Genomic DNA, 27,997 nt, shown 5'->3' with positions numbered 1-27,997 from the left:
ACGAGATGACAAGTGAAATTCAATCACACAGGGGTCTTTAATGTCCCAAGGAAAGAGAAGCCAGGCAGGGCACTGGACCTATTTTCAGCACCGCGGACAGCACACCCGCGCATCCGGTTTCCGGGACTGAGAATTATTCCTTCACCACCCACAAGGGTGCTTCAGCGCCCAGTGCACAAACACTTCTCTACATCTGCCTTTTCTTTTGCTTGTCTTGGTTTTGCGTGGGGGATACATCTGGAGATGCTTGGGGACTACACCAGGCTCGGTGCTTAGGGTAGGCTTGTCGGATCACAGTACCAGGAAGCAAGTCTAAGGCTCTTGAATGCAAAGCCTGGGCTCCAGCCCACTGAGCTATCTTTTGTTTCTGTGGGGGGGGAAGTATTTTTTAGGCCACACCCTGCTGTGCTCAGGACTAACTCCTGGCTCTGAGTTCAGGGATCACTCCTGGAGGGCTTGGGGGACCATCCAGGGTGCCAGAGATTGAATCCAGGTTGGCTGCATGCATGGCAAGCACCTTACCGGCTGTTCTATCACTCCAGTCCTGCTCGCTTTCTCATTTTATGGAATTTTCCCTTGTAGTTCTTCAAGGATAACATGGAGAGCCTCGATAATATAGGTTAAGAAAGCAAAGTTCAAGAGCTGAAGAGATAGTATAGTAGATAGGGTGCTTGCCTTACTCAAAGCTGACCCCAGTTCAATCCCTGATACCCCATACAGACACCCCACACAGGAGTGAGCTCTGAGAACTGCTGGGTTTGCCCCCCACCCAAGAGAGAGATTGAGATGGAGGGAGACAAGAAAAAGGAAGGAGAAGAGGGAGGAGGGTAAAAAGGCTTTGAGAGACTGGAGCTATAGTACAGTGGGTAGGGCACTTGCCTTATTTGCAGCTGAACTGGGTTCAATCTGCAGCCCCAATATGGTCCCCAAAGCTCTCCAGGAGCAATTTCTGAGTGCAGAGCCAGGAGTAACCCCTGAGCATCTCCAGGTGTGGCTCAAAAATTTTAACAAAAACAGGTAGGCTGGAGCAATAGTACAGTAGGTTTAACATTTGCCTTGCACGCGACCAACCCAGGTTTGATCCTTGGCATCCTATGTGGTTCCCCAAATAGCACCAGGAGTAATTCCTGAACTCAGATCCAGGAGTATTCCCTGAGCAATGCTGGGTGTGCCTCCCCCAAAAAAGGTCTTGATCATGGGGTGAATGTAGATTTGGAGCAAAGACTCAACTTCCTCCCAGAGTTCTTTCCATCCCGGTGCCTATTGGATGAATTAAGGTCAGATATCTGATATGCTGGGGACAGATGGAACCTTAAATCTCTGAGTCCCAAACTGAGTGCCGGAGTGGACAAGGCTGAGGACAGACCAGGGCTGGGTATCATACAGGGGGTATCTGCATCTGGAGGCAGGTAGAGACCGAATATGGTGAGATGGGGGTCCCAGGTCCACCCTGGGGCACTGGAGGAAAGTAGGCAGTAACATCTGAGGTACCAGAAGAACCAAGAAGAGTGTGATTTCTCAGAAGGCCCAGTGAGAGAATTTTCCAGAAGGAGGGCAAGGTGCAGAAGGAAGAACAGATAGGGTCTGATTTAGAGGTGTCCTCTGGACTTAAAAAGGAGGTGATGGGGAGTTGATGAAAGTGTGATTAATGGAGAGAGGTGAAAGCTGAATGTGGGTGTGAGTCGATCAGAATGAGGACACAGGAAGCTGTCCAGTTGGGACTTGGGGGAAGAGAGGTCTGATTGTCTCTGCCGCAGGTAGAAGATTCAGATACCTCTGGGGACTCTACAATTGACTAGAAACACCTTCTTCTGGGGCCAGAAAGATTGCACAACAGGTACATATGGTACAGCATTTGCCTTGCATGTGGCTCACCTGAGTTCAATCCCCGGCATCCCATAAGATCCCCCTGATCCCTGTCAGGAGTGATCCAGGAGCACAGAGCCAAGAGTAACCCCTGAGCATCATTGGGTATAGCCTATAAACAACCAAAAAAAAAGGGACCAGACGGTGGTACAGCAGGTAGGGCATCTGCCTTGCATGTGGCTGACCCAGGTTCGATCCTGACATCCCATAAGGTCCCTCACACACAGCCAGGAGTAATTCCTGAGTGCAGAGCCAGGAATAACCCCTCAGCATTGTGTGAACCAAAAATCAGGGGAAAAAAGAAAAGAAGCACCTTCTTTCTTGCAAGCAGGTCAAGAATTGAACCCCTGAGTTCATTTCTGGGGGGTCTCTGCCATCTGGGAGCAGTGTGCACATTCCCGGGAGTATGAGTAACTGCAGCTAACATGTCTGACCCCAGCATTAAGCACCACAGCGAAGCTTGTGCCAAAGCTCCCTGGCAACATCAGCAAAATGGAGGGAGGGAACTTTAGAAAAGGGGGTATTTGGGGAGGTTGCTCAAAGGGCTAGAGGGCAGGGTTTGTATATGGGAAGCCTGGGTACCATCCCCATCACTGCAAGATCCCCTAAATACATGCAACACACACACACATACACATCATGAAACCAGAAGCACCAAACCAGAAGTAGTACCTATCTCCTACCTCTGGTGATGAAAGGGGGAGGGGAAGGCAGAGGTCTGCATGGGGAGAGGTCTTGGGGCATCGCAGACCCTGAGGTGAAGATGGGGTGCTTTCAGGAGTTCTGGGGGTCTCGCAGTGAATGGGAGGTGATCCAGGAGAGGAAGACAACCAGAAAGATATTTATTTGAACTTATTTATTGTTTGGTTTTTCTTGGCTCTGTGCTCAGAAATCATTCTTGGTGATGCCTGGGGAACCCTGTGGGTTGCAGGGGATAGAATCTGGGTGACTGTGTGCAAAGTAAGTGTTTTTACTGCTGTCTTCTCTCTTAAGCCCTTCTGAAAGGTATTCTTTATTTTACTCCATTTTCAGTGAATTTTATTGTTTGATTTTGGGATTATGTTCAGCAGTGTGGGCTGGAGCCATAGCACAGCGGGTAGGGCATTTGCCTTGCACGCAGCTGACCCGGGTTTGATTCCTCTGCCCCTCTCAGAGAGCCCGGCAAGCTACCGAGAGTATCTTGCCCGCATGGCAAAGCCTGACAAGCTCCCCATGACGGATTTGATATGCCAAACACAGTAACAAGTCTCACAATGTTACTAGGCCCGCCCGAGCAAATCGATGACCAACGGGAGGACAGTGACAGTGACAGTGACAGTTCAGCAGTGCGCAGGCTCTCAGCTTTGGGCTCAGGGATCACCCCTGGTGGGCTTGAGGGACCCCTATGGGATGCAGGGCTAACATCCTACCTGCTGCATGACTGACAAACCCCCAATGAAACACTCTTAAACATGAAAAGGACCAGACAAGGAGGCTAAGATGCTGGCTGGGGGGGGGAGGGGGGAGTCAGGGCACAGGGCCTGGGTTGGTCACTGTGGCTTCTGATCCTAGTTGTGTTGGTTCATAGCTGTGGATCCTGGACAGGGGACCCCCTGAGTTTCATCTGTTGTCACTCAGCAGGCAGGGCCAGAAGAAAGGGTGTGTGTATGTTAGGGGGCCTGGAAACACACAGCAAGCACTTGTCATAGTGCCACACGCATGAGAGACCCAATAAGGACCTGCCAGCCCAGTTTTGTAACACATCCTTTAAAAAAATTATATTTTTGGTCCAGGGGCCACAGCCGGAAGTGCTCAGGGTTTACTCCTGACTCTGCGCTTAGGAATCACTCTTGGCAGTGCTCAGGAGACCAGATGGGGTGCCAGGGATTAATCGGACACGAACAAAGCAAGGGCCCTCCCCGCTGTATTATTGCTCCAGCCCCTGTACACCCCTATTTAGGGTCATATCCTGGGCGCAGTGCACCCAGGACTTCGCTCCCAGCGGTGATCCGGTAACACGATCAGCGCGATCAGGGATCAAATGTAGGTCGGCTGTGTGGTCCTGTCCTGTCCCTCTGGCTCTATATACCCCTCACTGACCGCAGCACCTCTGTTTGCCTTGGGGAATAACTCCCTCTCTCCATTCCAGGGGGTAGGACGCCCTGAGCCCCGCTGCTGGCTTTAGGGATGAGCAGTATCCCCCAAAGGGCCCAGCACAGCACAAGGATGAGTTTCTGGAGGTCAAGTCCGGAGCTTTCCCAGATTTCTTTTTTTTTCCTGGAGTGGAGTGGATGGCTGAATTCGTGACCCTCTTTCTTCCCCACCACCTCCGCAGCTGCTGGAGCTTCATCTCAGGAGGAAAGGTCTGTCTGGGCTAGCGCTTGGGGGCTCACCCTGGGGTTGAGGCGTCTCTGGGGACCGGCAGGGCCACCAGCATCCGTCTGCGTGCGCGCACGCAGGCAGAGCCGAGCTGCGGCGCCCGGGTCCAGCCTTACACACTCGTACGCACCAGAAGATAAACAAGCGCCTGCGTTTCCTTGGCTGGCGCCCAGGCCGGGGGTGGAATAAACAAGCCCAGTGACTTTCTGTTAAGCAAGTGTGTGTGGCAACTGGCACCATGGAGACAAGCTGACGGTCCACGGGCTGGAGCTGTGACAGCGGCCAACCTGGGCTGACGCCTGCGCACACCGACCGCGCGCTCCGGTTCACGCATGCGCACGGGCGCCGCCTGGGCGCGCTCTGGTTGATTTCATGTTCATTTCCGCTCCAACCAATAGGAAGCCGCCTGCACGCCCAGGCACCGCGACCCTTGGGGTCAAGCCGGTGACCCACATTCTAGCTTTGCTGGAGGGTCAAGCCTTTTGAAAAGGGCTGATTTCCAGCCTCTTTTGTTGCGAACAAATTTTTTCTGCAAATCTCAGCCTCTGGAGATGGTGCTCTGTGTGTGTGTGTGTGTGTGTGTGTGTGTGTGTGTGTGTGTCTGTGTGTGTGTGTCTGTCTGTCTGTCTGTCTGTCTGTCTGCGTCTGTGAGAAGGAGAGGGAGAAGGGAGAGTGGGATAATTTGTCAGGCAGTACCATATACACTTCATTTTCTGGAGAGTTCTTTTGTTTGCTCCAGAGGTGTGCATAATTGCCTGCGTCTGCAAGGAACATCTGAGCCAAGGAAGGTACTTCAGAGGGCTTGGGGCACACGCTCTGCCTGGCAGGACCCTGAATTTCCATCCCTGACACCACGTGGTTTCTGGGATTAGACCCTGACCTCCACCAGGTATGATCCCCTGATTAAAACACACACACACACACACACACACACACACACACACACATAGAATAATAGGTAATATTAGTGATAGTACAGCTGGGAGGGCATTTGCCTTGCACGTGGCTGACACGGTTTGATCCCATATGGTCCCCTAAGCACCGCCAAGAGTGCAGAACTAGGAGTGTAACCCCTGAGTATTGCTGGGTGTGACCCAAAAAAGCAAAATAAAAAAGAAGAAAAAAAATGCCTCTTATGTATTAGGTGTCAGGGTTGATCCCTGGCACAAACATACAAGCCTTTAAAACCAACCTAATGAAAGCTGGGAGGCAACTCTAGCCCTTCTTCACTTCTCAGATGGATGCTTTTTAAACACACACACACACACACACACACACACACACACACACAGAGGAATACACAATCTTGCTTCTGTAACTGATATTTAGAGGGCCACCTTCTGGATCCAGAGTGATAGTAGCACTCAGAAGGCGGTTGCCTGGCCCACAATCACCCCACGTTCAATCCCAGGCACTCCATAGGGTTCCCCTGGGCCCTCTAGGAGTGATCCCGGAGGACAGATCACAGAGTCAGGAGTAAGCACTTAGCTGCTGTGTGTGGAGACACCCAAACCAAACAAATCAATAAATCAATAATCACCTTCCTCAGCCCCCATACCTGACTCCCCCACTTACTCACTGGCTCCAGGGCCCTCCCGGGGCAGCCCTGAGATTCACAAGAGCCCGTGACCTGGGTGTTCAGGCACGGAGCCTGCAGCCCACACAAACCCCCGCTGCCCCCCCTCCCCAGATCTCCCCAGCATCTGCAGGCCCCCAGCCCAGCTGGGGGCGGTCTGGGAGTTAGATGGGTGAGTCAGGCTGAATCAGCGCCCAGCTGCTCCTTAGCCTGCACCCCCTCTCTTCCCAGAGAGCCTATTTGGAAGGCAGAGGTGGACCCTGGGGTGGGGGTAGGGGAGCCCCAAGGCTGGAGCGGGGTGTGCTTGCAGAAGGAGGAGTCAGAATAGGTTGGGACTTTCGTTCTGTCAGGGAAAGGAGTGCTAGAGTCCAGATCGGGGTGTCTCTAGTCCCATGGCCCTTTGGCGTGCCTTGGGACCTCAAGAATCGTTAAGGAAAAAAAGAACAAGATCCCAAAAATGAAAAAAAGGGGGCTGGAGTGATAGTCCAGCAGGTAGGGCGTTTGCCTTGCACGTGGCCGACCTGGGTTCGATCCCCAGCATCCCATATGGTTCCCCGAGCACCACCAGGAGTAATTCCTGAGTGCAGAGCCAGGAGTAACCCCTTTGCATCACTGAGTGTGACCCAAAAAGCAAAAATAAAATAAAATAAAATAAAATAAAAACAAAATAAATAAAGTCCCAGAGTTGGCAAAATGACAGAACCAGGAAGCAACTTCAGTTTTGGGTCCAGTCTGAGAAGATAAGGCCAGGGGGGCAGAGTTGAACCATCTTTGGGCGTGGAGGAATAAAGAGAATGAGTGTGGTATGGGGTGGAGTGTGATTGTGGCTGATTGTGGCTTTGTGGGACCATGATGACTTTTTGTGTATGGGGGGAGCACACCCGGCTCAGGAGTTACTCCTGGCTCTGCACTCAGGAATCATTCCTGGTGGTGCATGAGGGACTGTATGAGATGCAGGGCATTGAACACATACAAGGCAAATGTTTTCCCTGCCATACTATCTCTCTCCCACCCTTATGGGGCGATGATTGGACTATCCAAACCCTTTGGCATGGCAGAGGGTGTAGGAGAAACATGACCTGGGGTGGGTTGCTAGCAAGATCTTGCAGAGACATTTCTCTTTCCCCTGGGCTTGTGAAACCCCTTAAATGAGCTTTTCAGAGCTCAGAGAGATAGTCCGGGGGATAAGGAGCTGGCCTTGCACACAGCCAATCCCAGTTTGATTCTTAGCACCACACAGAGTCCCCGGACCCCAACGGGAATGTTTCCCTGAGCACAGAGCCAGGAGCAAGCCCTGAATACACCCAGGTGTAGCCCCCCTACCAATCAATTCATAAAGAGAAAAATGAACTTTTCAGGGCCCAGGAATGTCAGGGGCCAGGGATGTGTCTGGGGCAGGGGTTGGTGAGATAGCACAGGGTAAAAGCACTTGTCCTGGGGCTGGAGCAATAGTACAGTGGGTAGGGCATTTGCCTTGTACGCGGCCGACCTGGGTTCAATTCCCGACATCCCATATGGTCCCCTGAGCACAGCTAGGGGTAATTCCTGAGTGTAGAGCCAGGAGTAACTCCTGGGCATTGCCAGTGTGACCCAAAAAGCAAAAAAAGAAAGAAAGAAAGAAAGAAAGAAAGAAAGAAAGAAAGCAAGCAAGCACTTGTCCTTCAGGTGGTAAAACCCCAACACCCCCTCTGGGGTGTTTCCATAAGCCCCACCAAGAGTGATCCCTGAGCACTGCTGGGTGCATCTCTTCCAAACCAAAACAAAAAACAAATGAGGGGGGAAAAAAAGGTTAAACGAGCTTTTCAGGCTATCACCCTTAACTTCTGAAACCCCAGTTTCCTCCCCTGAATAAATAGGGCTCCAGGGGCTGGAAAGATAGCACAGCAGGTAGGGCATTTGCCTTGCACGCAGCCAACATGGCCGACCCGGGTTCGATTCCCAGCATCCCATATAGTCCCCCGAGCACTGCCAGGAGTAATTCCTGAGTACATGAGCCAGGAGTAACCCCTGATCATCGCCGGGTGTGACCCAAAAAGCAAATAAATAAATAAATAGGGCTCTAATCTAGTTTAGGGGTGCAGAAAGATTGGGCTAATCTGGCAGGAGTGAGAGAGGTCCTTTTATTTATTTATTTTTCTTTGTTTAGAGGTCACACCCAGCGATGCTCAGGGGTTACTCCTGGCTCTACATTCAGGAATCACTCCTGTTAGTGTCTACGGGAAGCCGGGCATCGAACCCGGGTCAGCCGGACCGCAAAGCAAGCGCCTTCCCCGCTGTACTATCGCTATGGGCCCCAAACCAGGTCGTTTTCGACGCTGAGGGGGACGGCTTTCAGCTCAGGCTGTTGTTTTGTCTTGTAAAGATCCCCAGTGAGCACTGGGCACAGGCTGGCGGTGGGCGTCTGGGAGCGGGGGAGGGGGCGACAGCTGTTTCTCTCCCAGCCACGGCTGGGCCTGGCCTTCATCCATCCTCAGCCCGGAGCTGGTTTCTAGGCAACGGGATGGATGCAGGGATGGTTCGGAGGGGAGAGAGCTATAAATAGGGGAGGAAGAAAACAAAAATAAAGTTCCCGAGAGATCAGTAGAACCGCAGTACCAGGGGCTGGGGGCGGGGAGGCCAGGAGGGAGGCGGGCAGAAAGTGGGGGCACGGGGAGCGCCCCCTAGCCTTTCATGAGGGTGAGAAGCCTGTGTCCAGCTTGAAGAACCTCAGTGCGGGGGTTCAGTGGAGAGAAAAGACAGGGCTCACCTTGCATTAGGCCAACCCGGGTTTGAATCTCTCGCACAGTACAGGGACGCCGGGAGGACCACCAGGGGTCGCTCACGCACAGAGTCAGTTTTGTGGGTCCTCCGCCTTCCTCCCAAAGATAGTCTATGTTCTGGGGCCAACGGACAAGGCACTTCCCTTGCTTGCGGCAGGCCTGGGTTCAATCCCCGGCGTTCCATAGGGTCCCCTGAGCCTTATTAGGACTGATCCCTGCGTCCAGAGCCAGGAGTAACCCCTGAGGAATGTGGATGGGGCCAGCTGGGGAAATCTGGGGTGTACCTGCGGGGCTCAGCCTCGCTGGGCACACCCAAGTGATGCTCAGGGTTTACTCCTGGCTCTGCACTCAGGAATTACTCCTGGTGGCGCTCAGGTACAATTGACTGAACCTAGGTCAGCCAATTGCTAGGCAAACACCCTCCTCACTGTACTATCTCTCTGGCCCCAAAGACTTCTTTTTTTTCTCCTTCTTTTCAAAAATATTCCGGGTCACACTCAGCGGTGCCCCAGACTTACTCCCAGGGGACCATATGGGATGCCGAGGATCGAACCCAGGTAAGAGCCTGAACCACTGTACTACCATTCCTCATTGTGTATTCTTGCCACTGTACATTCCTGTGAGTTCTAGAGGGAGGCTGACCAGCGATGTCCTGGCTTCTAAGAACAGAGAATGATCAAACAACACACAGCAGTGACAACATGTCCAGGCCTGAAATGAACGCTGTGACACCCCCACATCATACACAGCTCCCTCCCCCCCCCAATCACACACTCACTTTCTCTTGCCCTCTGTGAACTTGGGGCCACCAGCTCTTGGGGTTTCTGCTCCACTACCTCAGCGGTGGAGAATTCTGGAAGTTTGTTCTGAAAAATTCTGAGTGTGTGGGCCAGGGAGGGAGGGGGGAGGGTAAAGGGGCCATTGGTATGTCTCAGGTAAATGGGGGGCACCCCAAATAACCATGGAGGGTGGTTTCTTGTGAAATTGATGGAGCTGTGATGGAAGCCTGCAGGTAAAATTGGTATGGCTATGTTGGAGGAGAAGGGAAAGTCTTGGATTGGGGTCAGAGACAGAGTATAGAGGGTAAGGCATTTGCCTTGCAGTTGTGGGTTCCAGGTTTGATTCCAGGCACTGCATGGGTAACCTAACACCCTCCAGGAGTGATTGATTCCCAAGCACAGAGCCAATTGTAAGCCTTGAGCACCTTTGGAGTGGCCCACAGGAAGAAATGAAGGAAGGAAGGGAGACAAGGAAAAGAGGAAATAAGGAAGGGAGGAAGGAAAAGGAAGGAAAAAGGGGAGGAAGGAAGGAAAAGAAGGAAGAGAGGGAAGGAAGGGAAGAACGAAGAAGGAAGGAAAGAGAAAGAGAAAGAAAGAAAGAAAGAAAGAAAGAAAGAAAGAAAGAAAGAAAGAAAGAAAGAAAAGAAAAGAAAGAAAGAGTTCAGCTGCAGGAGCATCCACAATTGTCTTTTCACATGGGGACCTGAACTCAGGAAAGTCATGTGCATGACCCCTCCCTGACATGCACCCCCCACCCCCATAAAAGCTTTTTTCTCTGAGAAGAAAACTAGGAGCCTGGGGCTGGAGGGATAGCACAGCGGATAAGGCATTTGCCTTGCACGCGGCAGACTTGGGTTCGATTCCCAGCATCCCATATGGTCCCCCGAGCACTGCCAGGAGTAATTCCTGAGTGCAGAGCCAGGAGTAACCTCCAAGCATCGGGTGTGACCCCTCAAAAAAAAACCCCAAGAAAATTAGGAGCCTTGTTTGGCAGTCAGGAAGGAGAAATAAACTTTCCCATGGATCAGGTGGTGAACATGTTGGCATAACACCCCCCCCCCCGCCTCCCTCCAAAAAATAAAACATAAAGCCAGGAATGAACTATAGGTAGCTGGAGAGGAAGCAACCAAAGAAAACATTTCCGAGGTCATGGAAAATTATGAAAATGAGCGAGGTTAGATAAAGCAGGAGGGAAAGAGACTCTCTGGCTGGAAACAAATGAAAACCCAGACCACCCCCAAACCTTGTACATGGACCAGAAACATCTCTCTGAGACAAATTCAACTGGAGACCAAGAGTTTTAAAATGCCTGTGGGTTGTAAGCTGGAGCGATAGCACAGCAGTAGGGCGTTTGCCTTACAAGTGGACCCAAGCTCAATTTCTCCGCCACTCTCGGAGAGCCCAGCAAGCTACCGAGAGTATCTCGCCAGCACGGCAGAGCCTGGCAAGCTCCCCGTGATGTATTCGATATGCCAAACACAGTAACAAGTCTCATGATGGAGATGTTACTGGGCCCGCTCGAGCAAATTGATGAACAACGGGTGGACTGTGACCGTGACTGTGACCGTGGGTTGTAAATAATGTCTTTTTTTTTCAGGGGGGCACACCTGGTGATGCTTCTGGCGGGATTCGGGGAACCCTATGGGGTATAGGGGATCTAACCCTGGTCGGCGGCGTGTAAGGCAAGCCCTCCCCGCTGGACTATCTCTCCAACCCCTACAGGGATAATAAAACAAATATTGTCTTAAATAAGATAAACAGTGTCTTATTTTTAGCCCAAAGGGACTTTAAGTTCCTAGTACTTTGAGTCAGAGAGATTTAAGTCCACCAGTTGGCTCTCCCTGCGCCAAACGTTGGCGAGATGCCTCTTATTTCCGAAAAGAAAGCCCCCCTGCAACCCCCGACACTATGTTGCAGGCCAAGATGAAAGAGCAGACCGATGACCGCAGTGTTCAAGGTCTCAGCAGTTGGGGGGAACCTGGCACCCCCTTTTCTCCCTCTCTCCCGCCCAAAGCTCAGGAAAGATGGGAAGACGAGACCCGACTACAGCTGGACCGGAGGTCGGACCCAGGAGGGGAAAAGGAGCCCCGATTTGCGCAGGCGAGATTAGGGAGGGAGGGAGGGGACCCATACCCCCACCCCACGCCTGCGGCAAAGGGTTTACGCAAGGCGAGGGGCGGGGTCACTGCGGCAAAAGGCCGCAGCAGGAATAGGGCGGGGGGCGTGGCCTCAGGGCGGCACTCTAGGAACCAATCAGAGCAGCGCCTTCGCCGGACGGAGGTGGAGCCTCTGTGTCGAGCCGCTCTAACTCCGCCCCCTTCTTCCCCGCTGCGCCGCGGTGTTGGGGGCCCTCTAGTGCCAATCCAGACCTGCTGAGCGCCCCCGGCCGGCGCCTGAAGAGCCCCCTTGTCTAGCCCGTCAACCTTTTGATCTAAGGTGCCTTTTGGGGAAAGGTAGAGCCCCGGTGGCTAGACACTGGCCCCTCCCGCTGCCCATTTCCTTGGGTGGGTTTTTTCTACCCTGGGCAGGTGTGCAAACGTCCCGGAGTGAAAAGAGTTCAGTGCCCGGGTGCCCGCGCCTTTCGGTTGCTTCCCGCACCTGGTCTTGAAGGGGATTTCTCCGCGGTGCTCAAAACTGTGCGCACGCGTGCGGGTCTTGCGGCTTGGACACCCCGCGTTGCACGCTCTCGCCGCCCGTACCCGCCGCCGTGCCAGCCGGGTCTTGCGCATGCAAGACCACCCGCGTGCCCGGGCTGCTAGCCCCCCATTCCCCGGCAACCCCGCTTTCCCTTCACCCTGCACCCCCCCCGCAGGGTGTTTTATTATCCAGCAGGTGGCGCCACCTAACTGCCTCCAAGTCAACTGGGTGTCATAGCGGGGCGAGGTGGGGCCTCATGGGTGGGGATCGCTTACCCTTGCCCCCCCCCCGTGTCATCCGATCGGGAGGAGAGGATGTGCAGAGAAGACCCGAGCTAGTTCTTTTTCGGGGTGGCTGAGTGTGCTAGGTCCCAAAGAAGAGACTGAGGCTGGCTGGGCTCATCCGTCCCCACCCGGCCCTCACCCCACTCTGCCCGTGCAGTGCCGGCTACAGACAGATTGGCTTTATTCATGGACACGCGGGGGGCGGCCGGGCCCGCCCACCCGGACACGCTCACACAAGGGGATGGGGGGACTCTCCATGCCACAATCACGACACACAACTCCCGCGCTTGGACCCGGCCGGCTGGGGGAGGGGGCGTGGCACAGCCTGTCTCCGGGTTTGGGGGGTAAAGGGGCGGGGGGAGGGGCGGGGAGGAAAGAGGGTTCTTGGGGTCGTGGTGGTGGGAGTGGATTGGAGGAGAGGGGTGGTGGAATAGGAGCTCTGGGGCTGCCCCGGGAGCCCCTCGGAGTCTCCGTCGAGGGTGGACCTTGGGGTGCTGTCGCTTATCCGATCTTGGTTTAAAAACACAGAGAACATGCTACATCCGCGCAGACGCTGGACGCGAGGGGGCGGGAGGGGGGCTACGTCGGGATTGAGGGGGATGCCGCGGCTACAGCCCCGGCCCTGGCCGCGCCCCACGGCTGGACACGGGCTTGGGAGGACAAACGGATGTACAGACACAAACACAGGCTCCGAGGGGGCCGCCCCGGAGCAAAGGAAGATCTCGAGAGTGAGTGAGAGAGAGAGAGTGTGTGTGTGTGTGTAAGTGTGTGTGCGTGCGTGTGGTGTGTGTGTGTGTGTGTGTGTGTGTGTGTGTGTGTGTGTGTGTGGTTAAAGGACAGCCCTGGCTTTTGGGGGGCGGGGCAGGGGACAGGGGAAGGATTGTGCTGCTGGTGGGGGCGCCGTCCTGGGCCCTTACGCCTCTGGCTCATACTCCTGATACTCCTCCTGCATCAGAGGGATGGGGAGGCAGGGAGGTGGGGAAGAGCAAAAAAAAAGAAAAAACACAGGGGAGGGATTGTAGACCAATCAGGATAGCTTCTGGCCCTGAGACCCCGCCCCTTCCCTCCCAGGGACCGCACAAGCACCCAATTGGACGGCGTCTGACACTGAGATACCTCCCCTTCCCCCCCCACCTCAGAAGCACCCAATCGCACAGCTTCTGGTCCTGAGACCCCGCCCCTTCCCCCCCCCCCCCACCCGCATCCTCCTGGGCTGGGATGCCAAGTCAGTCCACTCTATCGTCTCTCCCAGATGCCAGCTCTTGGGGCCTGAATTCTAGATAAGTGGGGAGTGGGGTGTAAAGCGCCCAGGGGCAGCTATTCTGCCGGGGTGGGGGGTGGTCTCCCATCAGTAGAAGTGGTCCTCTATGCTGGGGGATGTCGCAAGCCCCACCCAGCTCTAAAGTCTCTCACCTGGGGCGCCTCGTCATAGCTCTCCCCTTCTGGCTCCATCATCGGCTCGATCAGAGGCTCCTCACCAGCTTCCTGGGCCACTTCCTCAGGCTGTGGGCAGAGAAAGGCCAGGGACAGTTAGGTCAGAGGGGGAGAAACACCCTCCTCCCCACCCCACTAACTCCCCTTCCTGTCGCCTTACCCTGGAAAGATTTGGGCTGACTTGGGAAGATGGCTGAGATCTCTTGGCAGTGTGACCAGAATCTTAAATTACTGGCCGGAACCAGAGAGGTGCAGCGGGTGGAATGCTTTCCTTGCAGGTGGCCCACCGAGATTCACTCCCATAGGGTTCCCCACACCCCACCAGGAGTGTTCCCTGAGTGCAGAGCCAGGCAGAAGCCCCAAGCATCACTGAGTGTGACCCAAAAAATAGGGGAAAAATGGGGCTGGAGCAATAGCTCAGTGGGTAGGGCGTTTGCCTTGCATGCGGCCAGCCCGGGTTCGATTCCCAGCATCCCATATGGTCCCCTGAGCACTGCCAGGAGTAATTCCTGAGTGTATGAACCAGGAGTGACCCCTGTGCATCACCGGGCGTGACTCAAAAAGAGAAAAAAAAAGTTTGGGACTGGAGCAATAGCACAGAGGGTAGGGCATTTGCCTTGCACACGGCCCGACCGGGTTTGATTCCCAGCATCCCATATGGTCCCCCGAGCACGGCCAGGAGTAATTCCTGAGTGCATGAACGAGGAATAACCCCTGTGCATCGCTAGGTGTGACCCAAAAAGCAAAAAAAAAAAAAAAAAGGAAAAAATGTTTTTTAATTTGAAGTGCTTTGATGTGGGGAGAAAGGATGAGGGGTGAAATCTACATTCCCCCTTTCACTACAGGAAGCAAGGTGATGGTGGTGGATGATGGTGTTTGCTGTCATCGGGGCAGGAGGGAGCATGCCGTCACCTCTCTCTCTCCTTAGTGGCAGACCCAGGAGGGCCCCAGAAACAACCAGGGAGGCTGCTCGGGGCTGGGGAGAGGTGGGGCGTTGGGCCAGCGTGCCTCGCCCGGGACTCTGCACCATTCCCCTGCCACCTTCCACCCATTCCTCCCCCAGGGCCCTGCCTGGCCTGGTTTCTTCAGCTGTTGCTATTTTCAGCTAAGCTGGAAGCAACAGCGCGGGGTGCAGCTTGGATGTGTGAGCTAAGACTCTCCCCTCCCCCTTACATCTGCTACCGGGGCGGCATGAGAGGGAGGCGGGGGTGGGGGTGGGGGCTGCCGGACACATGGCCAGCCACCTGCAGGCCAGCCCATGCGGTGTACCCAAACCAGGGTCAAGCTGGCACCCACCTAGTCAAGGGGGGAGAACTGGTATGTGCCTGGATCTTTTATTATTTCTTAGGGGGAGGGGGTACACGCGGTGGTGCTCAGGGCTTCCTCCTGGCTCTGCACTCAAGAATCACTCCTAGGGGCTGGAGCAGTAGCACAGTGGGTAGGGCGTTTGCCTTGCACGCAGCCGACCCAGGTTCGATTCCCAGCATCCCATATGGTCCCCCAAGCACCGCCAGGAGGAATTCCTGAGTGCATGAACCAGGAGTAACCCCTGTGCATCGCTGGGTGTGACCCAAAAGGCAGAGGAAAAAAAAGAATTACTCCTGGTGGGGTTCAGGGGGCCATCTGGGGTGGTGGGGATTGAACCTGGGCCAGCTGTGTGCAAGGAAAGTGCCCTACTTGCTGTATTATTTCTTCATTCCCCCTATTTTGGGCAGAGGGCACATCCAGCTGTGCTCAGGGCTGACTCATGGCTCTGTGCTCAGAGCAGACTCCTGGCTCTGTGCTCGGGCCTGACTCCTGGCTCTAAGGTTCAATTCCGAGGACTAAACTTGGGGTGACCATGTAAAAGGCAAACACTTTACCTGCTGTTCTCTCTCCTCTCATGCCTGCATCTTATAAGGGACTCATCACTTTCCCTCATTTCCACCCCTATCCACTGCCCCTAATGCACAGAGGAGAGTCTTGGGAGGCTGGAAGATTGGCCTGGAGACCAGCTGGTGCCGGGGTGACCCCAGCCTGGCCAGGCAGATTCAGCTCTTTTGCAGGGCAGGAAGCACCAGGGTTGGCAGATCCTTACTGGGCTCGGCCAAAGCAGGAGGTGGGGAGATGTTCATTCTAGGGACAAGCAGTCCAGCTCTTGCGCCCAGAATCCAGATGCCAGCTCAGGACCGGGAAAAGAGCTCAATACATCAGGGCCAAAGTGACAGTACAGCAGGTAGTGTGTTTGCCTTTGCACGTGGCTGACCTGGGTTCGATCCCCAGCATCCCATAGGGGCCCTGAGCACCGCCAGGAGTAATTCCTGGATGCAGAGTCAGAAGAAGTAACCCTACGCATTGCTGGGTGTGCCCCCCCAAAAGAAAAAATAAATAAATAACAAATTAGACCTCTCCATGTGCATTTTTTTTAAAGGAGGGGGGAGCACAGCGTGCTGGAGTGTAGACTTTGCAAGTAGGAACCCCGGTTTTTTGGTTTTGGTTTTGGGGCCACACCCAACTGTGCTCAGGGCTTACTCCTGGTTCTACACTCGGGGATCACTCGTGGCGGGCTCAGGGGACTCCCATGTAGAGCCAGGGATTGAAGCCAAGTGGAACATGTGCAAAGCAAGCATCACCTAACCCGCTGTACTAGCTCTCCAGTCCATGACTCTTGGATTCTATCCCTGGCACTGCATGGTCCTTTGAGCACAACCAGGAACAACTTCTGAGCACTGTGCCCAGAGTAGCCCCTGAGCACTGCCAAGAAACAAGCAAAAAAAATCACTGTCACTGTCCTTCTGTTGTTTACCAATTTGCAAAAATTAAAACATTAAAAAAATCCTAGCCCAGGACTGGAGTAATAGCAGAGTGGGTAGGGCATTTGCCTTGCACATGGCTGACCTGGGTTCAATTCCCAGCATCTTATATGGTCCTCTGAGCACCGCCAGGAGTGATTCCTGAGTACAGAGCCAGGAGTAACCTCTGTGTATCGCTGGGTGTGACCCAAGAAGAAAAAAAAATTCCAGCTCGGGGCCAGAGAGATAGTACAGTGGGTAGGGTGCTAGCCTTACACACGGTTGACCCAGGTTCAGCTCCCAATATCCCATATGGTTCCCTGAGCACCACCTGGAGGAATTACTGAGCACTGAGTCTGAGGTACACATAAGGATCATCAGTTGTGGCCCAAAGGAAAAAACAAACCAGAACCAGAGCCAACCTAAGACCTGCTCACAGGGGGCTGGAGCCATAGCACAGCGGGTAGGGCATTTGCCTTGCACACGGCTGACCCAGGATCAACTCCCAGTATCCCATATGGTCCCTCGAGCACCGCCAGGAGTAATTCCTGAGTGCAGAGCCAGGAGTAACCCTTGAGCATCACCGGATGTGACCCAAAAAAGAGAGAGAGAGAGAGAGAGAGAGAGAGAGAGAGAGAGAGAGAGAGAGACCTACTCACAGTCCCAGTCAGGAAGGTCAAATCGAGCCTTGCAGAGTTCCAGAGGGTGCATCTCTTCACCCCAAAGTGTGCCTGAATAGAGCTGTCTGGTTTGGGGCACAAAAGCATGGCCAAACGACACCCCTGCCCGCTTTGGGGAGCAGGCCTGTACAACCTACTTATTCCCCTGTCCCACCTCTGTTCACACCTGCCTCAGGGCCTTTGCACATGCTGCTCTTTCTGCCTGGAACTGACATCACACTTAGTCAGCCTCATCTGGGGGTGTCAGCTCCAGTGGCACCTCCTAAGACACCCTCCCTGCTAAAATCACCCCACTCTCCCCACTCCTCCTCTTCATAGCAACCCCAGCAAGACAACCAATCATCTTGCTTGCTTGGTTCTTTCCTATCTTCTGCCTGCACTGTCAGCTCCAGGAAGGGGGTACCCTGCTCGCTGCAGGATTCCCACACCTGTCCCCCCACCCCCACCCGGAACCAGTCTTCTCTGGCCTGAATGACTGTTGAATGAAAGGTGTGGATGGTCAATGACACACGCAGCTATGACAAGGAAGAGTCAAGTTGCGCCTCTAAGTCACAGGCTGGGGGTGCTCCCAGCCCAGATACCCCTTCATACACACCTGCTCTGAGCTGAGTCTAGCGTGACCCCTAGGCCCAGTGGCACCTGTCACAGACCCGAGTGTGGCAAGGAAGCAAGGAAGTTTGTGGGTGCGCGTGTGCAAACGTCCTTGCGCGTGCACGTGCGTGTGCGTGTGTGCGTGTGCATGTGGGTGCATGCAGCCAGACACCCGCTCACCTTCAGATCGGTCGGGAATTCCTCCTTCTTCACCAGGCCTGTGGCTGCCGCGATGTTGCCCGCCCCGGAGAACACGGCTCCCCCCAGATGTGACGCCTGCTCCTTGGTTTTCTCAGCCACTGGGGAAGGAAGAGGGTGGGGGGGACCAGGGTGAAGAAGGCAGAGGTGCCCCCTGCTGGTCCCACCTTCCCCGGGGAGCCCCCTCTCCCCATAGCACACATCCCTCCCCCCAGGAAGATGATGGGATGCCTTCTTCCACCTCTTCTGGTCCCCTCTGGATACCCAGTGGGAGGTGGGGGCGGAAAGGGGCGGGGCTAATACCTGAGGCCACGCCTTGTACCACGCCCTCTCTGGTCTTGCTTCCTGCGGAGAGAAGGAGCGAGTGAGGGGCTGGAGCTGCAAGTGAGGGGCGGTAAGGCTCTTTTTTCTTTCTTTTTTTTGGGGGGAGGGTCACACCTGGCGATGCACAAGGGTTACTCCTGGCTCATGCACTCAGGAGAGTTACCTCTGGCGGTGCTCGGTGGACCATATGGGATGCTGGGAATCAAACCCGGGTTGGCCACTTACAAGGCAAACGCCCTATCTGCTATGCTATTCCTCTAGCCCCGGGTAAGGCTGTTTGACCTTGCACGCGGCTACCCCCAGCTGGATCCCGGCATCCCATATGATCCCCTGAGCACAAAGACCCTGTGCCTACTTCCTTGGGGTTCCAGTGCTCTCATCAAGTCACACTGTACTTGTGACTCTTGCAGCTTGTTACATCCTGGGCGTGGGGTGCAGCAGGACAGACAGACACAGAACCACATTCAGACCTCGCCCAGCTCTTACGTGGCTTCACTGGCATCCAAGTTTGAAGTTTTCTGATCCCATCACTTGGGCCTCAAAGGAAATAGTGGCTGACACCTACGATTTCTGGGGGGGCGGGGGAGGAGGTTGCAACTTGGTTTCAGGTGGTGATCTCAGGTGGTGGGGGAGGGGCAGTGGTAGAGGTGCTCAAAAAAGTGGGATGGGGGCTGGAGTGATAGCACAGCGGGTAGGGCGTTTGCCTTGCACGCGGCTGACCCAGGTTCGATCCCCAGCATCCCATAGGGTCCCGCCAGCATGGCCAGGAGTAATTCCTGAGTGCAGTGCCAGGAGTAACCCCTGAGCATCACTCGGTGTGACCCAAAAAGCAAAAATAAAATAAAATAAAAATAAAAAGTGGGATCCTGAGATCTTACAAACTTACCCCACAGAAGAGGGAGCTGGAAATGGAGAATCTGGGTAGACAGAAGGTGTGGAGGAGATGGTGGGGCTGCATGAAAGGTGGAGTGGGGGGTGTCTCAGGGCCAAGGTCAGCCTGATCAGGAGACGGGGAAGAGAGGCTGGAGATACCCTCACTCATTCTCATGCCTCCCCACCCCCGTCCCAGGTTTGCTGCACCTTCTCTATACCAAATGTTGGGTGCTACCATGTTTGACATCTGATGGGGGGAGGGAGAGGCAGGTTCCAGGCTGGGAACCTCAAATCCTAGGGTGAGGGGCTTCCAGTCTCTAGGTCAGACAGGAGGAAGGAAGGGGTTCCACCTGGGGGTATGTTAGAGTGGTGTTGGGGTGAGCATTGAAAATCCAGGCAAAACAGAAAGAGATGCCCCTTTAAGGCCCCAGCGGAAGCACAGGACCAAGTCACAAGCACGTTAAAGCCTGAGGAACTGGGGTTGGAGAGATAAGTCCAAAACCCGCCAACTGGGGTCGGTTTCTGACAGCTCATAGGGTCCCCCAGGCACTGCCAGGAGTGACACCTGAGCACAGAGCCGGGAGGAAGCCCTGAGCATGGCTACCCTAGAACAAAGCATTGAGGAACTGTGAAGTTACTGGGGCTGCAGTGGAGAAGCAGGAGGTGTCAATCAGAGGGGAAGGGTGGGTCCAGTCTGTTAGCAGAGACGTAGGGCCAAGGGGTCAGCAGAGCAAAAGAAATGGGAGGGAGACACCCTGTCCTCCCAGAAAAAAGATTTTGGGGCCGGAGCGATAGTACAGCGGGGAGGGAGTTTGCCTTGTACACAACTGACCCGGATTCAATCCCAGGTATCCCATATGGTCCTCCGAGCACGGCCAGGAGTAATTCCTGAGTGCATGAGCCAGGAGTAACCCGTGTGCATCGCCGGGTGTGACCCAAAAAAACAAAAAAAAGGGGGCTGGAGTGATAGAACAGCGGGTAGGGCGTTTGCCTTGCACGCGGCCAACCCGGGTTCGATTCCCAGCATCCCATATGGTCCGCTGAGCACCGCCAGGAGTAATTCCTGAGTGCAAAGCCAGCAGTAACCCCTGAGCATCGCCGGGTATGACCCAAAAAGAAAAAAAAAAAAAGAATGCCTTCTCAGGGGCCAAAGCAATAGTATAGCACATACAGTGCTCTCCTTGCACGGGGAGGACCCAAGTTCGATTCCCGGCATCCCACAGGATCTCCCTAGTACCGCCAGGAATAACTCCTGAGTGCAGAGCCAGGAGTAACCCCTGAGCATTGCTGTGTGTGACCCGTCCCCAAAACACAATAAAACAAAAATAAGAATGCTTTTTTTTTTGGAGAGATGACACAGCACAAAACTTGCTAGTGTCAGATGTCAGACCTGGGTTCAATCCCAGGGACCTCCAAGACCCCACCTGAGCAGAGAGAACACTGATGGGTGTGGCCCCCCCAAAACAAACAAAAAGCTTTATCTGAGCATCTGCACATCTTTCAGGGGTCATCTCCCCCTGCTTGGCACCTGCCTTTTTTGCCTTCCTCACCCCCTACCTGGCTCTTTAATCAAATGCCAGGCACCCTCAAAGGGCAAAGATGGAAGGGGGGGGTCAGGACTAGAGTGGTAATACAGCGGGAGGGCATTTGTTTTGCACACAGCCAATCTGGATTTGATCCCCGGCAGCCCATATGGTTCCCCAAGTCTGCCAGGAGTGTCATTCCTGAGACCAGAGCCTTAAGCACCACTGAGTGTGACCACCCAAAGGAAAAAAAAAACAAGAATGGGGAAAAAATTTTAAAAAAAGGATGGGGGCATCCTCCTGCAACCCCTAATTGGTCTAGAAATATATTTCACATGATCACAAATCTGCTAGACTCAAATCTCAAATATTCCACCCCATTTCAGTCTGCAGAGGGGATAAGTCAACCCCACGTGTTCATAAAGATCCTGAATTTCCACTTATCGCTTAGAGGTGCCAGGTTTGTGGGTGCAGAGAGAAGCTTTTCTGCTCTCCATCCCCCCATTTTTTTGGTTTTGTTTTTGGGACACATTGGGCAGTGCTCAGGCTTCCTCCCGGCTCTGTGCTCAGGGATCAATCCTGACGAGGTGATCTCCGGGGTGTGAGGGGGTGTCTGTCTCTCCATGAAGGACCATTCGGGATGCATGGTCTCTGGATGCTAGGCAAATGTTCTGCCACTAGACTATTGCTCAAGTCCCAACTTCCTCCCTTTTTTTGTTTGTTTGTTTGTCTTGGGTCACTCCTTGGGTCATTCCCTGCCCTCTCTGCCCTCACCTTCCCCTGCCTTTTTTGGAGGGGGGTGGCACACAGCCAGCAATTTTCAGGGGCCACTCATGGTTTTGTACTCCTGGAAGTGGGACCATATGGGTACTGGGTTTTTTTTCTTTTTTTTGTTTTTTGGGTTACTCCTGGCTCTGCACTCAGGAGTTACTCCTGGCGGTGCTCAAGGGACCATATGGGATGCTAGGAATCGAACCCGGGTCGGCCTCGTGCAAGGCAAACGCCCTACCCGCTGTGCTATCTCTCCAGCCCCGGGTCCTGGGTTTTGAACCCAGGTCAGCCATGTGTAAGGCAGACACCTTAGCAACTGTAGTATTGCTTCCCAACCCCATCCCCTATTTTTGAGTAGTGATTGTTCAGTGGGGCTCGGGAGTTTCAGGGATGGAACCCAGGACCCCTGCATGCAAAGCCTGCACTCGACCCTTTGAATTCTCTCCCTCTCCCCAGCTCTTCTTCCTTTATGCAAATTTATGCAAATATTTATTGGGCTGCCTCTCCTTTCCACTTAGGGTGACCACATTTTTTGTTGTTGTTGTTGGTTTGGGGGCTACACCCTGCCGTACTCAGGTTCTTTGCTCAGGGATCATGGCGGGGCTCAGGGGACCCTATGGAATGCTGGGGATCAAACCAGGTCAGCCACTGTTCTATCTATCACTGGCCCCTTCAAGTGAGCAATTCTCAAAGCCGGGGTAATTTCTGATGCCAGCTGGTAGCTTCTTCTAAGGGGGTGGGCCCAGAGGAGGGAGAACAGTGGTGGAGCCCAGGTCTTGGGAGGCCAGGAAACAGAAAGAACAGCTCCAACGTGGAGGCAGCCGGAGAGGAGGACTAAGAGGGCACCCAGATAATTACACGGGAGAGGGGTTCAGTCCTCCCGGCTGCTGGCGGCCTTTCGGAGTGACTCATACTGGGCCCCAGCTCCAGCCTCAGGTTGTACCCGCTGTGTGACCTTGGCCAAGAAGACTCTCTCCCGACTCCGGGAACCCCATTTTGCCCGGGTGTGTGGAAAGATTGGGGTAAGGCAGACCCTGGCATTACTCCCAGAGGACATGCTCACGACCAGGGCCCAGGAGATGAAGGAGACGCAGAAAAAGGACAGCTGTGTCTGCTTCCATCACAACAGTGGACCCTGGTCTACCGATGGGGCCCCCCTTCTCCCCTCTTTCCTGTTGCCTACTATCTCCTTGGCTGATCTGGGGGACCCAGGCTCTCTGGCTCATCCCCAAGGGCCATGGTCTAACGCCGCCTGGTGTGCTGACTCACAGCTCGTGCCCTGATCACCTCCCCCGACCTCTGCATCTCTGGAGACCCACGGCTGGGTGCCCGCACCCCACCCGAGGGAAGGTGCCTGATCCGAGAGTGGAAGCCCCGCCCCTCGCACAAGCCCCGCCCATAACACCACTCGCCCCGCCCCTCGCTCGCCCGCAGCCCCGCCCCTCGCCCACCGACGTAGAGGACGCCCTCCTTGGTCTTCTCCGCCGCCTCGGTGACCCCCTGCTTGGTTTTCTCCGCGGCGGCCACGACGCCCTCCTTGGCCATGGACAGGCCCTTCATGAACACGTCCATCCTGGCGGTCTGCGGGAGGGATGCGAACACACGGGCGCCGCTGGTGCCGCACCCTCACTCCGCCCCGTCCCGCGGACCCGGGTCGGGATCGGAGGGGGGAAACGGACTCCCCCTTACCATCCTCTTGAGACAACCCCCCTCCCGTGAGGGCCACAGCTGCCGCCTGCCTGCTCTCTCTACCCAAGGTCCCCCCACCCGCTGTGCGCCAGGCCACTGGGCCGCGCGGCCTGAGTCCTAGCGTCCTTGAAACCCGGGGACACGAAGGGGCCGCCCCCTCGGTTAGCCGGCGCGCCGAACCGGAGTGCCCAGACACCCGCGCGGGGCACAAGGCCACGCACGCCGACCCCCACCCCACCCCCCGACGGACACGGTCCGGTGCACATACAGGACACTCAGGCGTTGGCAGACCCGGAACGACAGTTAGACACCGCGCGGGGTGCACGCTAACACGCACCCCTGGCGCCTTTCGGGGGAGGGGGCCCCTCTCCCATTTCTATAGCTTTTCCCCATCACTTCCTCCAGCCCCTTCTCGGACCCAGCTCCAGCCCCTTCCGTACCACACTCAGACCTTCACCTTTCCTAAGTCCCTTGCACACTCCCCGTACCCCTCAGCCGCCGGTCCCTTTCCCCGCTCCGGCGCTCGGCCACCTCACCTGGATTCGGGGCCGGGCTGGGGATGGAGGAAGCGGCTGCGGCAGCGGCTGCGGCGGGTGCACCCAGGGGGCTCGGCTCGGCCCGGCTGGGAGGGGTCAGGGGAGCGATGGGGGATGCAGGCGCTCAGGTGGGTCTGCAGCAGGCGGGGGGGCGCCGGCCCTGAGCCGGGGCGCAGCAAAGCCCGGGCCTGGGGTGCGTCGCCAGCCACACAGCTCGCGCCTTGCGCCCTGCCTGCTCGCGCGCTCCGACTCCGGCGCTGCGGCAGCTCTGAGCTCAGCGCCCCCCCCTGGCGGCCGCGCCGCCCCCTCGGCCTGACTGACAGGGGGCGGGGAGGGTGACATCTCCGCGGATCCCGCGAGCCTCCCGGAGCGCGCTGGGGACGCGCCACTGGGAACCCCGAGGCGTCACACTTGCGTCCTGCCCTCCCCTCCCCCTCCCCCTCCCAGCGCCTCGGTTTGGGGGAGGGGGGCAGCGCGGTGCATCCAAGCCCGAAAGAGTGCTCAGGCGCTGGCTTGGCTTTGGGGTTCTTTTGGGGTGGGGAGGGGGGCCGAAGGGCGGTGCTTTTAAGGAACCGGAGGGGACCTTAGGACTCGCGTTTGCGCTACTGTCAAACGCAGAGAGTTCGCTCGGCCAACATCTGTGCAACGCTTAGACTCGGGACACGCAGGCTAGAAGCTGGAAATGAATAGGAAAAGAAAAAGGAGGAAAAGAAAAAGTCTATGCTTCCAGGTTGGTGTGTGTGTGTGTGTGTGTGTGTGTGTGTGTGTGTGTGTGTTTGCGCGCGTGCGCGCACACACACACACATGAGCGCGCGCGGGCCTGCTGGCCAACAAGAGGTGCAGGGCAGAGAATAAACGGGTTAACCCATAAAGCAAACAAGCCTTGTGGGAAGGGAGATAGGAAGATAATAAAGTGGCCGCCGAGTGAGGTGTTACCCAGAGACTACAGAAGGGAGCGGAGCCTAGGGCCTCAGTGAATGAGGATTGACCCAATTCACCCTATAAGAATGTGAGTGAGAACAGGCCCCCAAGAGAGCTCCAAGGTCAAAGGGGTGAGGGACAGGTGCGTGGAGGAGAAACTATCATGCAAAGGGCCTGGGGCAGGACTGTGTTCAGGATCAACTTAAAGGCAGGGCAACTGGAGAGTTAGAAGGGCTGGCGCGATAGCACAGCGGGTAGGGCGTTTGTCTTGCACGCGGCCAACCCGGGTTCGATTCCCAGCATCCCATATGGTCCCCTGAGCACCGCCAGGAGTAATTCCTGAGTGCAAAGCCAGGAGTAACCCCTGAGCATCGCCGGTGTGACCCAAAAAGAAAAAAAAAAGAAGAAAGGGCTCCCCCAAGATCCTCGTGGAAGAGGTGTGTGAGGGTGCAGTGACTGTACGGTAGGGATGATCACAACGTCTCCCAATGGAGCCCGAAGTGATTGTACAGCAGATAGACACTTGCCTTGCCTTTGCCAACCCAGGTTCAATCCTGAGCATCCCATATGATCCTGGTAGCACCACTGGAAATGATCCTTGAGCCCAGACCCAGGAGAAAGCCCCTAACAACTGCCAGCTGTGTCCCCTTCCAAAAAGATAATGCAACTGGCAGGGTGCTAGCCTGGCACACTGCCAGCTAGGTCTGATGCCCAACATCATCTATTGTCTCCTGAGCCCCACTAGGAGTGCTCCCTGAGCACCACCAGATGTTGCACAAAGCAGAACAAAGCAAAGTAGATGACTTTAGGCCAGAAACGTGGCTCATTAGTAAAGCTCAGGCATTGCATTCTTGTGATCTGGGTTTGATCTCCAGCACCACACAAAACAAAACAAAACAAAAAAACCAACAGCCAAACAACAACAACAACAACAACAAACACATCTGGATGACCTGGAAGCTGGACCTCTGGGGTCCAGTGGGATTTCAACTGGCAGACAAGCAGGAGGGGTGTTTCTAGGCTGTGGGAAGAACATGAGCACTGTGGTTGGACAGGCTAGAGGTCTGACAAGTGATGAATGAGGGCTGGGGTCAGGAGCCAGCAGGAGCGAGACCCGGGGGTGAAAAAAACGCTCTCAGGCTACTGGCAGAACTACAAATTGGCGCCTGCATTTTGGAAGGCAAGTTGGCTGTGTTTACACAAAACACAAAATGTATGCGCCCATTGAGCCAACGGCTCCCCTTCCAGGAATTTATCCCTTGGATCTCTACTCGAACAGGCGGCGGGAAAACTTTTTCCAGCAAGAAGCCTGATCTTGTCCACAGCGGAGGACCCGCTGGTTAATTTTAGGACCCGCTGTTTAATTTCAGCACCGGCTGGTTAATTTCAGGCCCGCCCAAGAGGCGGGCTCTAAGTTAGAGTAGGGTTCCTGGGAATCTAAGTTAGATGCTCAGGGCCTGGGGAATGGGACTCAGTGATAAGAGTTACTACTTTGGGGGCTGGAGCAATAGCACAGCGGATAGGGCGTTTGCCTGGCATGCGCCCGACTCAGGTTCGATTCCTAGCATCCCATATGGTCCCCTGAGTACCGCCAGTAGTAATTCCTGAATGCATGAGCCAGAAGTAACCCCTGTGCACTGCGGGGTGTGACCCGAAAAGCAAAAATAAATAAATAAATGTTGCTACTTTGAAGTCCTGTATTGAATTCTGCCCCACAAACGGAGTGCCAGCCCCCCTAAAGCTCTTCCTGATCCCCGGTCACAGCTGAATGTACAACCCTTGGACATTGTAACATCAAAAAAAAAAAAAACAGAAGAAAAAATAAATACTAGATACAAATTAAGTACTTTTTTATTTTTATTTGTTTGGGATTTCCTCTCGACCCAGACATAGTATTCAGGGGTCACTCCTGACTGGCGTCTGGGGACTTATGGGGTCCCAGGGATCGAACACGGGGCACGGACCTGCAAGGCCTTTTATCCACTGTACTATCTCTCCTGCTCCCAAATTCAGTACATTTTAATTCTATTAAAAGCTAGGTGCCAGGGACCAGGAGCAATAGCAAAGAGAGTAGGGCATTTGCCTTGCACGTGCCCGACCTGGGTTTGATCCCTGGAACCCCATTGGATTCCCCAAGCCTGCCAGGAGTAAGCCCTGAGCACCCCTGGGTGTGGCCCCAAAACAAAAACAAAAAACAAGGCTGTTGGGGCTGGAGCGACAGTACAGCAGGTACAATCCGGGTTCAATTATCAGCATCCCATATGGTACCCCAAGCATCGCCAGGAGTAATTCCCGAGTGCAAAGCCAGGAGTAACCCCTGTGCATTGCTTAGTGTGACCCAAAAAGAAAAAAAAAAGACTGGAGAAGGGTTAGGCTAGAGAATTATGATGCATAAGAAATCAGACGAATAAAATGCACAATCCCGCTCTTGTTTATCCAATAGGATACATATCGAGGTCCCTAATATACAGACTACCTGCAACTACTTCCTGGAAGCCTGTTAACACTAATTGCTTTTGACTGACAGGAGCAAAGACTCAGGGAGCATCATTGGCTTCTGCCTGTGTTGTATGCCGGCTGGCACAGGCAGTGATATTGTGGGTTCAGTTCCATACCTCTGGGACTCGCGACTCTGAGGGGTTACCCATTCACAGAGAATTTACATTTCTTCTTTGTATTTTTTGTTTGTTTGTTTGTTTGTTAGTGTCTTTTTTGACCCCATACAGCGGTGCTCATGGATCACTTCTGGCTCTGCGCTCAAGAATTACTCCTGGCAGTGCTCAGGGGACCCTATGAGATGTTGGGGATCGAACTCGGGTTGGCTGCTTGCAAGGCATGTGCCGAAATTGCTGGACTATTACTAAGTTGCCAGCCCCGATATCCACCCACCACCCCCAAATCCTTTGGAGATTCTCTTCACTTCCAAGGACCTACTGGTTAATTTGAAGACCTCCTGGTTAATTTCAGACCTTCTGACTGGCAGCCAGAAGACGCTAGCTAGATCCCGGTTCCTGGGAATCTGTCAAGATCCACGTCCTACTTAGCAGGTGTGATTCTTCTTAACCTAGAGACAGGCTTCAGGTTTGGGGGACGGCGTGGGGGGCAGAAGAGCTTTATTGCCTGAGTACCACCTGGTCCCTCCTTAACCTCCCATTTTACAGATGAGGCACACGCAGTAGAGGCTGATTGTGCCTCAGTCAGGTGGCAGGGGTCGGGGCAGGCAGGATTGACTGAATGCTTCTGCAGATGGACTTCCTTCTCTCATGAGTGGGCGGACTCCTGGTTAAAAGGCTGCAGCTGGGGCCTCCTTAGGCCTTTGGGACCTGTGAAGCCCAGCAGGATGGCGGCTGCCAGCCCTGTATGTTTCTCTCTGGTCTCTCTTCCCCATTTATTTTTTTGCCTTTTTTGGGTTACACCCGGCTATGCA

The 27,997-nt window shown here is 54.7% G+C and overlaps 1 protein-coding gene across 1 annotated transcript; it reads right to left on the bottom strand.

Moving 5' to 3' along the window:
- Window positions 1–13,048: 13,048 nt before the first annotated feature.
- SNCB (synuclein beta) lies at window positions 13,049–23,993 on the bottom strand. The gene is made up of 6 exons (XM_056113140.1): window positions 23,650–23,993; window positions 22,876–23,005; window positions 18,237–18,278; window positions 17,916–18,034; window positions 13,673–13,762; window positions 13,049–13,205 (listed from the first exon to the last, which is right to left on the bottom strand). The coding sequence occupies exons 2-6, from the start codon at window positions 22,994–22,996 to the stop codon at window positions 13,173–13,175; spliced, it is 405 nt and encodes a 134-aa protein (XP_055969115.1). The 5' UTR covers window positions 22,997–23,005; window positions 23,650–23,993; the 3' UTR covers window positions 13,049–13,172.
- Between the last annotated feature and the right edge of the window lie 4,004 nt (window positions 23,994–27,997).

Source organism: Sorex fumeus, unplaced genomic scaffold, assembly GCF_029834395.1.
Source record: "Sorex fumeus unplaced genomic scaffold, SorFum_2.1 ptg000019l, whole genome shotgun sequence".
In the NCBI taxonomy this organism is placed as follows: Eukaryota; Metazoa; Chordata; class Mammalia; order Eulipotyphla; family Soricidae; genus Sorex; species Sorex fumeus.
The sequence above is the reverse complement of the archived record's forward strand: the minus strand, read 5'-3'. Positions and strand labels throughout refer to the sequence as shown.